Raw genomic sequence first — 17920 nt, forward strand, 5'->3', positions numbered from 1 at the left:
ATTAATTTGCTCTCACATAAAACTGAGTTTAGTATGAATAAATTGATAGATTTGTTCATAAATGCAAAGGCCTGTGTGTTTACTATGAAACTCTTGTTCTTGCTTTTTTTCCTTGCAGTGGTGGTCAGAATATAACCATCGTGGGCCGAAATTTTGATGTAATTGACAACTTAATCATTTCCCATGAGTTAAAAGGAAACATAAATGTAAGTCCTCAGCTACTTTGTAATCCATAATTTTGTTTTTGTAACACTAAAATATGTTGGGGGATATAATTTATTTCTGTGCCTTGAGACATTATATGCTCTTACCTGTTGCATAATGTATCTATCAGTGCTATGAAAGAAATAATAAGACCTTATACTTGAGGTTGAGTATTTCGAGTTGCACAGAGGAAAGAGGAATGAACTTGGTATGACAAGACCTGCCATTTCCTCCATGTATGACTTATGGCAAGTCACTCTAATGAGAGAGTGTTTACGAATGGGTATGAAAATGCCTTGTGAGTGGCGAAGGTGCGATGCAAAGAAGAATGGCAGTTCTGTGAAAGGCAGGCGCTGTTCCCAGTGCACAGAGAGCTGCTGTTCAGAGGGTCAGCGACCTGCGAAGGCCCCAGTGGTCTTATCACGGGCTTCTTCTCTTGCCATTGTCTCTTTGACCCGACTTGGTCCCTTTCTTCCGACCTTGCCTTCCCTTGCCTTCCATCTCCCCCCACAGCAGTCTGGTGCACTCGACCTGTCCACTTCCTGCCAAAGCTGGCAGGTCTTCGAGCAGTCACAGACCTGGACCCTGCTTGGGACCAGGCGGGGTTCAGCCCTAGACACAGGAGCCCTTCCTAGTCGTCCTTATAGCCTTATCATAAACGTAGCCACCTACTGCCGCACTTCAGAGCCAGTTCCGAGTCTCACATTGTATCTGATTCCAGACCACAGTCTCTGTGATGTGAACGCATCCCGTTGGTGGTTTGCATAGATTGACTCTTTGACTATAGGCATTGCCTGAAGTTGTGAGTGGACTCGCTCTCCCCTCCCAGTGCTGTTACTAGATCGAGTAGAACTTACTGTGCATGTACTGTGGGCAAAATATTTTGGTGGGCACAGGGAAAACAATAAATAAGATAGTCATATCACTTTCATGGAAGGAAATGGCAAATCTGAAGCAGCATTGAAAATTGAGAGCATGGGATATCCTTACATTTTAGGTCTTCTGATTCCCAGCCAGCCCAGATGTCACACAAGTCCAAGGAGACACTGGGTGTTTGCACACAAAAGAGAAATTAAATATGGATGGAATTCAGAATATCTGTGGAGTGGAGCAGGATGGGTAGGGTTTGGAAAGGTGGGAACAGAAAGGCCAGTGCAGGTGCAGAGGACAAGGGCAGATCACTCCCAGGCCTGGGACGGGAATATGTCAGCTGGAACCCAGAGGATGGGTTAGGAATGAGTCAGAGGGGCGGCTGGGAAACTTGGGCTGTCAGGGAAGATCAGTCTGCGACTTTGCCCTTAATTCTCTAGGCAATGGGCAGAATTGAAGACCCCTGAGCAGGGAGTAACTAGAGTATAGGTTATTTTGGCGATGGTGCATGGGATAGTTTGGAGCGGCAGTAGCTGAGGAAAGGCCAGAAGACCAATAAGTGTGCTCATGCAAAGTCCAGATGTGTTTGAGATGCTCCACTGTCCTTTGGGCTGTTGTCAGTAGTGCAGGTCTAAACTGCTGGGGAGAGTTTGGAGCTGGAGATGCCAGAGCCATCCGTAGGCTGCCATAAGGGGAGAATGGGCACAGCACCGCAGGAGTGACAGCACAGGGGAAGGAGAGAAGAGCACCCGGGAGGGAATCTTGCAGAGTAGCTTCACTTTAAGGAGTGAAAGCAAATAAGGTGGCCAGTGAAGGTGGCCAAGTTGGTTGCTTGGAAACTAACAAAAAAGAGCATTTCCTGTAGTGGCAGCTGGTAACTAGTATGGAAATCTAGCGAGTTGAGGATAATGAGGTTAGGGTGGCCCCATCACCGTAATCTTTCTAGAAGACATTCCTAATGAGAAGCCAGCCCACTGGGGTTACAGCTGCTGAGAAGGTTAGTGGTTTTCATCACAGCGCTGGAATGTGAGGCTGGAATTTGGAAGGGTGTGAAGGAGGAGGGAGATTTAGCTTCTCCACACCTCAGCCCTTCACATCAGGTATTCCCACCTACTGCTTCTTCCTACCTCCTTGTTGTATGCCAGTACTAGAGGGTAAAGAAAGCGGAAAACCTCCACCTGAAAAATTTCTTCCCATAAGTTTGATTGCTCTTCTATAAAATGTTTGTCAACCCCACTTTGCCAGCAGCTTTCTCTGCCTGTCTCTCTCCAGGCCTGAAAACGCCAATATTTATGTTTGTTAGTTTTTTAAAAATAAATTAACTCGAAATTGGGCCACACTTTTAGCTTTGTTTCCAGCCTTCATGCTCTTCTTTTCACAGGGAATGCCTTGTCCCCTTAACTTTTGTTCTTCCTGTTTTCTGTTAGGCCTGCAAAACCTTCTCTTCCTTGTGGTAAGTGATTTCTGCTGAGGCTCGGCTGGAGGTTCCCCAACGTGACTCAGCCGGGCTGGCTCGCAGGCCAGCTGCCAGCCTTGCTGACGGCTCCTCTCCACCTCTAGGGGAGTTTCCCTAGGGGAGACTCAGCTTTGATGGCTAGGATATACAGGCCCCCTGGTGCAATGTCTTCCCCTTTCTCTAGCTGACTCCTTTCTGCGTACCATCTTTTTCTCATTGCATAACCTCGCTGTTTTCATTGTTCTTAATAATATTAATAAAAATAATAGCTAGTGTTTGTGTGCCAGGCACTATTGTAAGCATTCTTGTGTGGATAATCTCATTTAATGTAGCCCTTGTTTAACTTAATGGTCCCTCATCTCATTTAATTCAATGTAAGGATAATTCAGCTCTGCAAGGTAGGCAGTATTGCTGTCCCATTTTACAGGTGAGAAAACAGAGCACAAAGAAGTTCAGTTACCTGGGTCACTTAGTTCTTAAATCCCAGAGCTGGGATTCATTAACAAGATTGTTACATGCTCCCTCAGGTCTCTGAAGATTGTATGGCAACTTACTGCAGTTTCTCAGCCCCCAGTTTGAAGAGTTCAAAAGTGCGCACGAATGTCACCGTGAAGCTGAGAGTTCAGGAGACCTACTTGGATTGTGGAAGCTTGCAGTATCTTGAGGACCCCAGATTTACAGGATATCGAGTTGACCCTGAGGTGGACACAGAATTGGAAGTAAAAATTCTGGTATGTTCTTCGTGTTTCCTGTGTGCTCTGCCCCCCTCAAATGTAAAGGTGCACTGTTCACTTTTGTTTGTGAATTTCCATGGGCACCCTGATTTCTTCATCTTCACTTTGTTCTTCACAGAAAGAAAATGATAACTTCAACATTTCTGAGAAAGACATTGAAATTACACTCTTCCATGGGGAAAATAAGCAGTTAAATTGCAGCTTTGAGAATATTACTAGAAATCAAGATCTCACCACCATCCTCTGCAAAATTAAAGGCATCAGAACTGCAAACAGCATTGCCTCCTCTTCCAAGAAAGTTCACGTGCGTCACCTGACCTTCCTCTGTGTCAGCTTTACATTACGGGGCAGCGGGGCGGGGAGAGGGGGCATTCTTTGGCTAAGCCAGAAGCCAGAATGGAATCTTTCTTGGATCTTTAGATCCTCACTTTAAATAGAAGATGCATAAAACTGGTATGGCGAGCCCAAGCATAATTCCTCTGAAGTAGCTGCCAGAATCCATCCTTGTGCCTATTTGAATGACAGAGCAGCGAACACCTCATTGTGTATATAGCTAATGAGTCTTGATGGCTTTTGTTCCAGCCATACGTCGAGACTGTAGCATCTGCAAACAGAATCTCTAGTCCCATTGACAAATGAGCTGTCATTCTTTTCCCAGATGCAGAGATGACATGTCTTAGCAGAATCCCAAAATGGAAGCTCTTTAGCACAATCAGAGGAGCATTTGAGTCTAGGGAGACCAGATAATCTATGGGTGGTGGGCTGCTTCCTCCACCATGAAGTCATACTCCCTGAGATTAATCTTTTCCCAGATATCTTTGAGGGTCCTGTCACTGGTGTATTTATGTCCTTCAATAAAGAGAGGGGGCCATGGGGAAGGGAAACATATTAGAAGTCTCCCTTTATAGTGTTCTTGCCATATGAGGATCTACACAGGCCCTAACAGAAAAAACAATGCTTTATGGTCCATAGTCATAAATAATGGGATAAGGGACCAGAAAAAAGAACAATAGACCGAAGGCAGAACAAAGCTCTGTTCATGTCCCGGCTGCATAGGTTGATAGCCGTGTGGCCTGAGATGAGTCACTTAGTTTCACTGAGCCTCCTTTTGTCTTCTGTTGTGTGGTGAAGATGGTAATAATAATGATCAAATCAGTAACGACTACTAAATTCACAAGGTCTCCCCCACGTCCAATGAGTTGAGAAGAACAAACGTTGGGTTCTCCCGTATTCGTAAAGTAGCTCCTGAGTGCCTCCACTGGGGGCGGGGGGGAGACAGCAGAGAAGGAAACAGACAAAAAACACTCTCCTTCATGGAGATGACCTAAACAGATACATGGCAGAGAGAAATTAAAACTGTGTTAGATGGTGGTAACTGTTATGGAGAAAAACGAAGCAGGGAGAGGCGTAGGGACCGTCAGTTTCAGAATGGTGGAAAGAAAAGGTCTCCCTTTAAAGATGGCGGCACTTGAGTAAAGAACGCAAGGAGCAGAGGAATGAGCCAGCCATGGCTGTCTGGGGTAGAGTGTGCTAGATGGAGGGAACCGGAGGTTGCCAAGGTCCTGAGTCGGGAGGCTGCCTGCTGCGTTTGAGCAACAAGGAGGCCAGTGAGGCTAGAGTGGAGGGAGCAAAGGGCAGTATTCTGAGGGAGCTGGAGAGTTAATGGTGGGAACCAGGAGAGCCGACAGATCTTTGGGTCCTCAGGCCTATTTTGAGGATGAGGCTTTGGGCTCTGAGAAGCCTCTAAAGAGTTTTGAGGAGGAGTGCCATGAGCTGATTTACTTCAGTGATGTGGAACATTTAGTCTTCAGGATGATGCTACAGTTTAAAAATGAGGACAGTGAGGAACCATCTCAACTATCTCAAGCCCCCACAGCTGCTAAGGAGAGCAGGTGGCAAAGCTGGAATTTAGGACCCGGGCCCTCTTTCTGGGTCCAGATTCTGGGCTCTGGCCACTTTGCTCAGACGGCTCCACAGGGGCAGCTATGGCTCCCAGGACGGAAATGTGCCTTAGTACTTGTCTGTATATAGATGCGAAACCAAGGCTTGATATATACTTTTACCCTTTACTAGTTTTATAGAATTTTTATAAGCAAAAACTAAAATTGGTAAAGGCCCTCAGGGATCGCCCCGGTGGAGTTGCCAAGAAAGAGAAAGATGTAGACGAGATAAGTCATTTGCCTCCTTGGTCAGCAGCTAAGGGGCTGCTTACCCCCACATTTCACTTCTTTAAACCCCCAGGGCACAAAGGACCAAGATTTGAAACCTCTAGGTCTAGTCTAGCACACCTCGATGACATCTGGAAACCAAGGCGCAGTGGATGTTCTTCATTGGCCCAAGGTCACATAAGCTAATCTGTTCCAGAGATGGGACTTGAACTCAGATACCCTGCCTACCTTCCCATCTCTTTGTTTCGTGGGGAGACCCCTTGGGGGAGGGGAATCGTGTGAAGAGATGGGGCCCTGGCTGGACCCGGTCTAACGGTGCTCTCTGCCCCGCTAGGTCAGACTGGGCAACCTGGAGCTCTATGTTGAGCAGGAATCAGTCGCTTCCCCTTGGTATTTTCTGATTGGGCTTCCCATCTTGCTTGTGATTGTCATTTTTGGTAAGTACCCTGTTTAATTTTTCACAAAACTTATTCCCTAGGGCCTCTCTTCAGGCAGGCAGACTTCCAGCTTTCAGGGGCTGTTTGCTTCAATTAATTATTAATGGACGAAAACCCAAATCAAAACTTGGGACAGGAATGATAGGTACATGTTGAGGGCTCTCTAAATGGTTTTATCTCTTTAGAATGCTTTAGGAACAAAAGGCTGGACTACGAAGACGGTATTTTAGTGTTTGAGAAATATAATCCACATTGCTTCCCAGGTCCTTTGAATTGTAATGACAAAAGTTCCAATTACATTATTCCCTCAGAATTCTGGGATTTTGGACTCCCAGGACTTGGCCATCTCACCCTGCCACCCCACCCCTCCCACCTACCCCAGCCCTGTGCTTCCTGGCAGAACCGTGTTTCAGCAGTGTGATCGGTACTATGAATTCAAATGTTCTAGCCCTGGCTGGTGTAGCTCAGTGGATTGAGCACGGGCCTGCAAACCAAGGGGTTGCCATTTCGATTCCCAGTCTAGGGCACATGCTTGGGGTGCAGGCCAAGTCCCCAGTAGGGGGCACGTGAGAGGCAGCCACACATTGATGTTTCTCTCTCCTTCTCTTCCCCCTCTCTCTAAAAATGAATAAATGAAATATTTTAAAAAACACAAAAAAATGTTCCAGGGCTCATCCAAGCATGAGGCCCCGTGGTGGTTGCTTACTGACTGAGTCCAGCTAACTAACGTGTCTTGTTTGACCACACAGCATTTTTAAAAACTTTGGTGTAGTTCACAATATTTTAAAACTAGGTTAAAAATCTCTTGAAAATTTGGATGATCTGCATCATTGGATCCCAATTTTCCCATAGCATCAGTTTGCTGGAGCTGAGTAGCAGCTACCACTTGAGAGAGGGCTTATATGTTCAGCGTGTTTTTGCCACAATCTCCACTGCTCTCTATTGCTCTCCTCAGGTCACTTAACTCATCCGCGTACTTGGTTCATCTACGTAGCCATTTAGTTTGTGACTTGTAATTCTGAGATGCTTTTCATTTTAAGTCTGTTTTCTCTTGTCTTCTTTGAAAAAAGAGCTCTTTTCCACAAGTAATGTAGCATTTTGTATTTTTTGAGTTAACCCAGGCATTGCCTTTCTAAGGTTTTCTGTTAATAGTTGCTAACATCTCCTTCTAGATCCTCGCTCCCTCACACATCCACTCTTCCATCTCCGCACCCATTTATTTACCTTGTGTTTAATGAGTATCTGTAATGCTGCTAATAACTGCCAGTCTCTGGCGCTGGGAAAGATGAGTTAAGGCCTGGTCCTCTGCCTTGGGTGGTCCTCAATCCAGTTAAGGGCAAGATTTATGTGTGTGATTAACTGGTCTAACGGAGTGAACTCATTTTACTGGGAGCCTGTTTTGCCCTGTTGATGACCATTTCAGGTATTTTGTTACGCTCTCCTCAAGCTGTCTACCCCTATTATGTATCTGAAACCCAGGATTGGGCTCGGTTTTTAATCAAGTCTTGTCTGGTGCAGGCTGGGAGTAAGAAGATTCCTCGGAAATTCCAAATTCTGGGCTCCACTTTGAGAATCGGCTACTCTCTGATTCTAAATTCACATCCACTTTGTAGCTTACTAGGCACCTGTGATCTTGCTCTTCCCCACCCTTCACTTGGTTTGTAGAGATTGTTTGTGCTCTTTAAGGTAACGTGGGTTTAATTTAACATGTTGCTCCTGGCTCATCGGCATCTGCAAAGCCCTTTAAAGTTCTCATCCCCTCCTTGCTGTGACTTCAGGCAGACCTGTCGTCAGCAGCTCGAGTGAGTACACTCTTCAGTCGTCAGTCACGTTGGGAGTGAAAACACCCTCCACACCTGGCCTAGGCCTGCCACCTATGAAACATCTGCACTGTGGCTTCCCCTGGAGATTTCAGTCACGAAAAACTCACTGCTTAGTGGGTGTGACCTGCCAGCTCCCTTTACATGCAGTGAGCCAGGGTTGCCCTAAGAGCAGGCTGAGGAACGTCAGTCCCAAGTAATGCTCCTGGGAGAAGGGGTTCCATGATCAAGTGAGTTTGGGAAAGACTGCATGCCCAGCCTTTCTTGAAGAGGTACAATGCATATTATGGTTAAGACTGTTGACTTTACAAAATGGTCCAGGGAAAAAACTGTATTTAATTTATTTCCTCCAATATGACTCCCATCTACTGGTGCAGGGTCCTTTATCATGAAATTTCTATTAAAAGGAGAAAAACTTTCTAGAATAAAATAATGATAATTGACAATTATTGAGTTTTTTAAAAAATATGGTCTCAATATTTAAAATACTAAGTTATTTTCTGTGAGTTACTTCTTTTAATCCTCTCAATATCACAGTGAGTTAGGCCCTTTGGCAGATCAGGCAGCCGTGCACAGAGATGCTAAGGAACTTACCTGGGGTCACACAGCGAGTAAATGGCAGAGCAGCGAATGAAGCCCAGCCCTGAACCTGGCCAATTCACTGCCTGTATGGCACAGGTAGAAGCAAGATGAAGTGGAGGAAGAAGCAATCGTCAGATGCAGTGCTTCACTGTGGACTGCTCATCACATCAGCCCACCCGATCTCTGCAAGTTTGGGTTATGTAGCCAGCTGGACCTGTGGTGTCTTTCTGCATTTGTGACTCAACTTTATTTCTTCAGCAATGTTCAGAAACATTAAAAAAAACAAGGAACAATATAAGTGCCTGGCGCTGTAGGGAAACTTGGCTGATTCCATTACTTTTCAGCCAACTGGGACCTTTGGTTACAAGTGAAGGTTATTTGATTTAGTTTTCAATTTTAAGATAAGTGGGGTTTTTTTGTTTTTCGGTTGCATTTTCTGTTACGCTTCAGAGGGACCCGTCACAGGGGATTTTCCTTTTTATGAATTCCACCTCTTAAATGCTATTTATTCCCTCTCTGTCTCTCTTTTTCAAAAAAACGCTGTAAAAGTGGATTTTCATTTTTCTTTTTGTTTTTTAAGTTAACCTGTCAATCTGACTCTGGCTCTCTGTCTCCTCAGTGGCTGTGGGGGTTACCAGACACAAATCCAAGGAGCTAAGTCGCAAGCAGAGCCAACAACTGGAGCTCCTGGAGAGCGAGCTCCGGAAAGAGATCCGTGATGGTAGGCTCCAAAATTTTATTTATAGAAAAACAAGTCTTTTTCATAGTCATTTTTTTTTTTGCTCTTAAGTGGAGATGGCCTCAGTAATGAGAAGTGTTTGTGTAACATAAGGCAACCGAACAGCGGGGTCTGGGCCTGCCTTGGTCTGTTACTTCAGCACTCCTCTGCAGCCAACCAAGTAATTATCTATTGTTTCTTCTCTAATAAAAACCAAGGTCATACTTTGCGTTAGACAAAACAGCAGAAGATTTTATCCATTTTTTTTTTGGAGTTAAAATATTGCTCTTGGGATTCTGTTTTGCAGGCTTTGCCGAGCTGCAGATGGATAAATTGGATGTGGTTGATAGTTTTGGAACTGTTCCCTTCCTTGACTACAAACATTTTGCTCTGAGAACTTTCTTCCCCGAGGTAAAAGAGCATTGATCATGTTCCTGAGGTTGAGTCTTGAATAATAATGAAGGTGCTTGTTGCTATTGTGGAAACGGGTGTTTGCTTCCAAGGCAGCTGTAGATGATGTGCTTGGTATAAAACACAGCTTACGATCGAGCAGAGCAGGCAGAGGGACAGTCATTAATTGGATCGATGGGACGAAAAGCAGTGGTGGGTCACTGGCAGTTACTCTTTGTCCAGTAACAAAAACCTCAGAGGGACAGAAGTTCAGAGTGATGATTTTTGCTTTATTTTGCTACCGGTTTAGAACTGAATTTGTAGCTGAGAAGCCAGCTAGTTTATTTAAAAATCAATAAATTGTAGGCTGGCCAATTTGTTGTGTTTATCTGCATGGCTTCCATTGCAGCTACTAGATTATTCACTATTACTTCTCAATTGGAAATGAAAAGCACTGCTGGCGGAGGTAGGAAAGCAGACACGTATAGTGGAATTTGAGTTGATAACGGCCGTTTTTAGCAGTGTAGAGTTTTTATGATTCTCTCCAGTAGTTATTTCTTAGCTAATCAGTTAGTATCCTCCTCATTTAGTAAGAAATGGCTGCATGAGATGACGGATTTTATTAGGACTCCAAGGAGTCATCTACTCTATGCTTTTGGGTTTCAGTCTCGCTTCTGTTCTAACACCTCCATTTTCTCACCCAGTCACTCAGCCTTCCTCATTGACCCTCCCACACCTTGGGCGAGGTACACTCATTCTCCTGTCATCCCCGATGCATCCCAACGCCCCAGCCTCAGCAGACTGCCTTTTTTGTCTAGAGCTGGTGACCACAGGAAAGGCCCAACCTCTGGAACACATAACCATCCGTTATCGTGATTAAACCGAGACTTCTGAGCAAAGCCAGGAGTCTCTCCAGGCAGAAAGATAGCACATATCACCTTATCGGAAGCTTCTCAGCTACATTTGGCCAGAAACCCAGAGTTTGGAAACCCAGACACACGCAGCGAGCAATTTCTACTTTCTCTGTAATTCCAGAAGTGGGCACCATGATATGTGATGTTGTGTCTGGAGGTTGGGATACTGCCATAAAACACCACCATATTTTTTGTCCAATCCTTACTGTTGTAAATCAAGAAGACTGTAAATAAGACTTCAGCTTTTTGCACTTGGAAAGTATTTTTTTTTTAAACTTATCCTCCAAGAGTACCAGGCTCCAAGACATGCCATTTGCCACCTCATGCATTTCTTCAGAACACCGTGCAGGGAAGGGAGTTCAATTCCCTGAATCAGGATGACAGCACAGAGCCTCAGCAAAGCGTGCCTCACAGGCCCTGTTTCCCAGCTCTCTGAGATCTCCATTAGGAATCTAATAGCAATAAGATAACCATTTTGATGGAGATTTCCACCATCAACATGAGTACTGTGTGGGCTTTTACAGTTAATGATTCCTCTTGAGCACTGAAAAGAGTAATCTGTGACCTGAAAAAGAAATTTTCCAATCTTCTAAATTCAGTCATCAAGAGCAAGATAGAGTGATGAATGCAAAGGAACCCTTGTTGAGAGTGTTAAAAAAAAAATCCCAGGAACAATTCTGCATGATCTTAGGATAGTGGTTTTCAACCGGTGTGCTGGGAGGATTTTTAAAGTATGCAATACCGGACTCTTTAGTCAGGGACACTGACCTCTCTTCCCTTAGAGTGGCAAATAAAGAAATGACAACAGCCAATATAACAATAGCTGTCAGATGTGAATGAATCAAAATTATATCTATTTTTTTGTCAGATGAGCAAAAAATATAATGTATTTTTTGGCATGCCACAGAATTTTTGTAATTAATTTATGTGTGCCATGCGACGAAAACGGTTGAAAACTGCTGCCTTCGGAGAAGAGAGCGAAGGCCGCGAGACGCCCCACTGGCTCAACTCCGGCTTCTGTATGATTCGGAAAGGCAACGGGGAAGCCATTACAACAGAAGACAGAGGAGTCATCATTATAGGACAAAACCCAGAAAAAACAAACATACATTTTTCAGAATCCTTTCAAAAGACCTAAGTTGAAACTGAACTTACAAAGTTAAAAGCTACCGTGAACAGGGGAATATTTGAGTATTCTATTAGGACTATGCACTGAAATGCATGCCAGGCTGCAGATAAGTCCTTCTGTTAATCAGGCCCTTTGTGAGAGATCAGAGCCCCCACCTCCAGCCTGGAGGCAGAGGGAAATTTTGTGTAGTCAACACCTACCAGATAACAAAATGCAAAGGAAGTTGTAGGTTCACAGTGGCCAAGGTGTTACTAGTTCCTGGTTCTCACCTAGCTGACTAGGTTTGGCTTTTAAGGCCTTGCTTTTCATTATAACTGACTACTTTGTTTTGTTGAAAGTAAGACAAGAAATGAGAGTAAGCAGAGTACCTGACCTCCTAGAAAAAGAAAGGAGGAGTCTTAGAAAAGCCAAAGCAGCATTTTCCTATTTAAGGTCCAAAATTGATCTGTTTGAACTGCCCATCTACTTTAAGTCGGTTCCGCAGAAGAATAGTAGAAGTAGAAAATGCAAATCTAGAGTTGGATTTTTCTGCCTATTACTAAGGGAAAGTGTGACCAAAATAGTTGAGGTCTTTTTGCTTGGGCTGAAAAATAAAGCAAAAATTCTCTGCAGAAGAAATTTACTTTAATAAGATAAATAGCCCAAAGTTACAAAAAGAAAGAAAGAAAAACCTGAATATTTGTTAGTTTATTTTTCATTCTGTTGACTCATTTAAAGTGTAACTCAGCATGCTTTTAAAATTTAATCATTTAATTCCATTAAGATTTAGGATACATTAAAAAAAGAAAATTCAAATTTAAAAGCTTATATCCAGGAGCTTCATAGCACAGCACATTAAAATATTTTTAGAAACGAGCAGGACAACAGTGTTTTGGACTGGTTTGACAAAAGAGAGTGATAAAAACAATAATAGCTGAGATTCAGAATTCACTATACATTCATTTATTTAATTTTCACACCACACCCATGAGGTGGGAATCATTGTTCCCCCTCTGCAGGTGAGGAAGGGCACTCGCAGAGGGTTGAAGAACCTGCCAACAGTGATGTGGAACCCGTGTGTGATGAAACCAGGCCTGGAAGCCAGTTAGTTTGGCTCTAGATTCTAGCTTTTAATCCACCCACTCCACTCCTTCTTGAATAACATTGTATATGGGGACAGTAGGTACTAGGCTAGGACTTGTAAAATTTTACCAGCACAATTCCTCATTCATGCCTAGCAGCTAGAGGGCTTGAGGAGTGGTTTGCATATTTGCATAATCTCTAACCACCACATCTTTGAGTCAGTTCTTTCAAAGTGTGAGCTGCCTTCATCTACCAAAAATAGGACTGATGCCATGATAATTATTCTTCTTAGAGGCTTTCAGAATGCATTGGTGTTTCTTGAGAGCTGAATAATTATTTGTTATGTATTAGAGAATATGCCCATGGGCTCTTCAGATTAGTAAATAGTGTCTCTACTTTATTAAAAACAGACTTTGGTGTTGTAACAAAAAACACTATTCATTTCCTTTGGATGTTATGAATAATAAAAGTGTCTCCTTCCTCTCAGTCAGGTGGCTTCACACACATCTTCACCGAAGATATGCATGTAAGTCTATAAGTTTTCATTTTTAGCCCATGACTGCCTGACTTTCATAGTGTCGTCGTCATCATCATCATCGTCATCTGCATTATGACTTTGGATTTTTCTTGTGGGTTTTTTGGATCATGAATTCAATATGAAATAATTCATTGTCTTGGAAAACCCATTGTGGATCTACTTTCTAACTTTAAGTTACTATATTATGTTATATTATATATTAATTATATTGTATGTTAATTATATTATATTATATTATATTATATTATATGCCTTTTTTTTTTTCCAGAACAGAGATGCCAGTGACAAGAACGAGAGTCTCACAGCTTTGGACACCCTAATTTGTAACAAAAGTTTCCTTGTTACAGTCATCCACACCTTGGAAAAGCAGAAGAACTTTTCAGTGAAGGACAGGTATTAGTCAATTTATTTATATTTTGAAAGTCATTAAGTAGAAGAAATAAAACCTAAACTCCTTATTATTTTATTTCCAAACCACAACTTGAACTTGGCATCTTGCTTGGTTGGGTGGTCATGCAGCTGCATGTCTGCATGTCACACATCACCCAACAAAAATCCCTGTTGTAAAGATGCACACATACAACTTCCCTCCCCTCAAAAAAACCCTGAAAAACCCCAACACCAAGAAAAAACATGAGTCCTAAATCAAAAAAGCAGAAGTACTATTTTTTATTTTTAAAAACACCTTGAAAATTTAGGAAAGACATTCACTTCTTGTTACCACTCTAGTTTAAAGTTCAAATGCTGAAAACAAAGAAAATACCCTGAAGTTGACATTGCTGTGTAGTTTTTATGCATGGAGAATGAAGGTGTTTAAACCTAGACATTAACAAAAAAAGCACCCCTGGACTGCCCCCCATTGCCCCTCAAGCTTCCATGTGTCAAGCCAAGTCACAGCTGATGGCTAACCTCATTAACCAAGACTCTGTGTTTTTCCTTTCCTGTGTGTGCTTTCTGTCATCTTTTTCTGTCTTTTTTGTCTTTTTCTGTCTTTTTTTCACTTTCATTGGGGTCTAATTGACTTACAGCACTGTGTGAGTTTAGTGTATACTGCATGATGATTTGATGTAAACATATTGCAAAATGCTTACCACAATAAGTTTAGTTAACATCAAAATCTCATATAACTACAAAGAAATGCCTTTTTCCCTTATGATGAAAACTTTTAGGACTAATCTCTTACCAGTCTTCCACTACACCACACAGCGGCGTCAGCTGTAGTCATCACGTTGTGTTGCATCCCCAGTACTTACTTGTCATTGGAAGTCAGTACCTTTTGACCCCCTTTGTTCAATTCTCCTTCCCACCATCCTTCCTCTGCCTCTGGTCACCACAAATAATCTGATCTCTTTTCCTAAAAGTGAGATCATATGTATTTATTTCACTTAGCATAATGTACTCAGGGTCTGCTTGGGTGGTTGCAAATGGCATGATTTCATTCTCATTCACGGTATCTAATCTTATGTATATATAAATATATGTGACACGTCTTCTTTATCCATCCATGTACGATGGGCTCTTGAGGGCTGTTCCCATGTCCTGGCTATTGTGACCAAGGCTCTATTTTTAAACAGGTGTCTGTTTGCCTCCTTCTTAACCATCGCACTGCAAACCAAGCTGGTCTATCTGACCAGCATCCTGGAGGTGCTGACCAGGGACTTGATGGAGCAGTCCAGCAACATGCAGCCTAAACTCATGCTAAGACGCACTGAGTCCGTGGTTGAAAAACTCCTTACAAACTGGATGTCCGTCTGCCTTTCCGGTTTTCTGCGGGTAAGCGTTGCACCAACCACCTATGCACCCCCCTCCCAGCTCTGACAGTGTCAGAGGTAAGACAATAGGCAGTTATTTTTAACAGAGGCTGATGTCTTGATGAGTCCTGAGCATTCCATGGTATCGTCATTCGCTTGCTCCTAGTCTTGCTCCTTACCAGGAGTGCACAAGGGGAAAATAAACATTGATTTGCTGTAACTGGCCTATGCAAGGGCAATTCATTCAGAATTTCCTCAAAATTTTATTGTGGCAAGAACAATAAACACAAGAACTATCCTCTTTTTTTTTTTAAAGATTTTATTTATTTATTTATCTTTAGAGGGGAAGGAGAGAGGGAGAGAAACATCAATGTATGGTTGCCTTTCGTATGTCCCCTGCTGGGAGTTGGCCTGCAGGGAACTGGCCTGCAACCCAGGCATGTGCCCTGACTGGGAATTGAACCGCGATCCTCTGGTTCACAGGCCTGTGCTCAATCCACTGAGCTACGCCAGCCAGGGCCAAGAACTATTCTCTGAATAGATTTCTAAGTGTTGTTATTTATAAGCATGATGTTGTACAACAGATGTCCAGAACTTCTTTACCTTCCGTAAGTGAAATATTGTAGCCATAGACTTTGGAGCCCACCTCACTTCAGTGATTAATAACCAGAGCCCAGTTGGTCCATTTAAGAAAGTGTACTAATACCCTGGCTGGTGTAGCTCAGTGGATTGAGTGCTGGTCTGCGAACCAGAGGATTGTGGCTCGATTCCCAGTCAGGGCACATGCCTGGGTTGCAGGCCAGTTCCCAGCAAGGGACGCATGAAGGGCAACCATACATTGATATTTCTCTCCCTCTCTCCTTCCCTTCCCCTCTAAAGAAAAATAAATAAAAATCTTAAAAGAAAAAGCGTAGTGACTGGAGGGAATATTTCAAATACTGAAAAGAACACACCACTCTCAGGGCCCTTGAAGCATCTGGGAAATACCCATTTACCTACCAATGTGCTGTAAGCTAATTACACTCAATTCTAACCAGTCATTCCATATTAAAGCAAGTCCCCAAAGAGCCGTCCGCCCCTTGAGTTCATTTTGTTGGAGTTACTGTAAGATCCTGGCTATAGTCTAATTGAATCTTAAAATATTTTCAAATGTAAACTTTCTTCAGAGTCCAGTGATTTGGAGAGTGGGGGCTGGAGCCTACCGCTTGGTCTGGAACTGGGGCTCTTCCATTTACTGGAGATCCCAAGCTATCCGAGTCTTGGGTTTTTATAGCCTGTAGAACTGGAAGAAGAATATTTTAGACCCATTCTGAGGCACAGATGAGAAAAGGCTTGCAACTGCTTAGCACTGAGTAAGCCCTCCATAAATGTTGGCCATTATCATAATAAAATATTAACAGGAAAAGAAAAGCAAGAGTGTTCTGTTGAACTCAATCTTCCTTCGGCCCTCTGAGGCCCCTGGTGCAGAAGGTTCTTATCCTTCTTTAATTTCACCAGCCATCCAGATTCCAGCAAAACTGCATAATTGTATATTTGTAGCTCATTTTGAAATCTAATTAAACTTTGAATAAGATATACTGCTATGCCACAGGTTTTAACAGTGCTACTTAAGTTCAGATCCAAAAGCAGCACTTTAAATAGACTGTGCTTAGTTTAATGTTTAATGCAATCTTACAAGTAGATGCACAACATTTTTTTTGCCAACCCCTTCCTCTCCCAGCGCAGTACCCGTTTATTAAGATTAATGAAATCTGTCTTCTTTTCTGTTTACTTGGTATAAATCATTATATGCTTTTGGGAGGTGCTGAGTGGTTTTTTCTGGAGTGAATATTTTTTGCTTTTCCCCAATCTAGCTTCAACCAAGGCTGCTTCTAAATAGGACCCTTCTACACAAGACCCTTACCCAGTTCCCTGGGTCTTAGTCTTGAGAGGCAGGTGGCTTCCCCACCACAATGCCACTGAACCAGAAACTCTTGGAGTGGGGCCCCATTATTCATGTTTTCTAAGCTCCTCCAGATAATGCCACCTGTCTTACATTTGAGAACTCTGGGCTAGTAGAATGAGCAGTGGACTAGGAGTCTTGATTAGAAGCTGCTCGCTTTAAATTCATCTCAGCCCCAGCTAGCTGTGTGTCTCCTGGTGTGGCAGTTCCCGTCTGGGCTTCTATCCACCAAATAAGGGGCATGGTCCTTGGTTTAAATTCCTTTCCAGATCTTTCTTCTGGGAATCTTGTGATTCTTACCCTGAGCCCTCAAGGTTTGGGGCGCCTTGCTCTTGCTGCTCTTGGGCATTAAACCTGTGAGGCATTCCAAAAATCTGGTCTCCAGGCCCTAAAGGCCACCACCTTGAGCAGAGGATTGTGGGTAAAGATTTCACAGAGCTGATTGAAGAGTATCTTGAGCACTTGGTGATTAGCGGGTGGTGTGCTCAGTAGGAGGAAGTGGCATTGAGCCAGTGGGCGATACTTTCGTTTTTAGTGGAATAATTCCCTCTGCTGTGAAGGGCCCCAGGGGCCCGAGGGTGTGTGGGGCTCTGACGGCCCAGTCCCCCTGCTCTACCCCAAGAACATTTGACTGGGCACCACTGGTTCTGAACCTCCAGGTAGTTACTCCTGTGAACCTCCCAGGATCTGGGGGTAAACCAACAATGACATTAATGACTGCCGTGTATTGAATGTGCCAGACATCATGCTAAGAACTTCGCTCACCTTTTCTCATTTAAATCCCATGAGGTAAGTGCCTATATGGCCAGTTGGCATACTGTGGGAGTCAGGCCACACAGAATAGATACGACTTTGCCCAGATACTGCAGCTAGCAGGTGGCAGCGCCAGGGATCCAGAGCTCCTAGCCACAACACTTACTGCCTTCCCAGTGATGCAGGTTCCTTCTTACAGGCTTAAGAGAGGGTTTAAGGATGGAACAAGATCACAGGCGTTGAAAGCCTCTGGCTCAGCCAGGGCCAGAGTCGGGTCTCACAGCAAAAGGCCAGTGAAGGGGCCAAGCTTAGTTGCCGTCACAGGAGGGGAAGGGCAAGGGTGAGTAGGATTCTGCCCCAGGCCAGCTCCCTAGGCCACTGTGCATGCCCTGGTCTGAAGACACCTAAGCCCTCAGTAGGTACGACTAACCTAGACATTGTGTTCAGTGGTG

The 17920-nt window shown here is 43.6% G+C and overlaps 1 protein-coding gene across 1 annotated transcript in view; it reads left to right on the forward strand.

The window, feature by feature from the left end:
- PLXNC1 (plexin C1) overlaps nt 1-17920 on the forward strand; it is a 151913-nt gene that overhangs the window by 96525 nt on the left and 37468 nt on the right. The window contains exons 12-20 of the mRNA XM_037064685.1: nt 119-206; nt 3058-3261; nt 3383-3568; nt 5767-5869; nt 8891-8992; nt 9297-9400; nt 12972-13010; nt 13291-13415; nt 14597-14795. Of these exons, the coding sequence (XP_036920580.1) occupies nt 119-206; nt 3058-3261; nt 3383-3568; nt 5767-5869; nt 8891-8992; nt 9297-9400; nt 12972-13010; nt 13291-13415; nt 14597-14795 (1150 nt within the window). The remainder of the gene's footprint in view (nt 1-118; nt 207-3057; nt 3262-3382; nt 3569-5766; nt 5870-8890; nt 8993-9296; nt 9401-12971; nt 13011-13290; nt 13416-14596; nt 14796-17920) is intronic.

The sequence above is a fragment of the Sturnira hondurensis genome, unplaced genomic scaffold, assembly GCF_014824575.4.
Source record: "Sturnira hondurensis isolate 20B ecotype Veracruz unplaced genomic scaffold, ASM1482457v3 Scaffold0015509, whole genome shotgun sequence".
NCBI lineage: Eukaryota > Metazoa > Chordata > Mammalia > Chiroptera > Phyllostomidae > Sturnira > Sturnira hondurensis.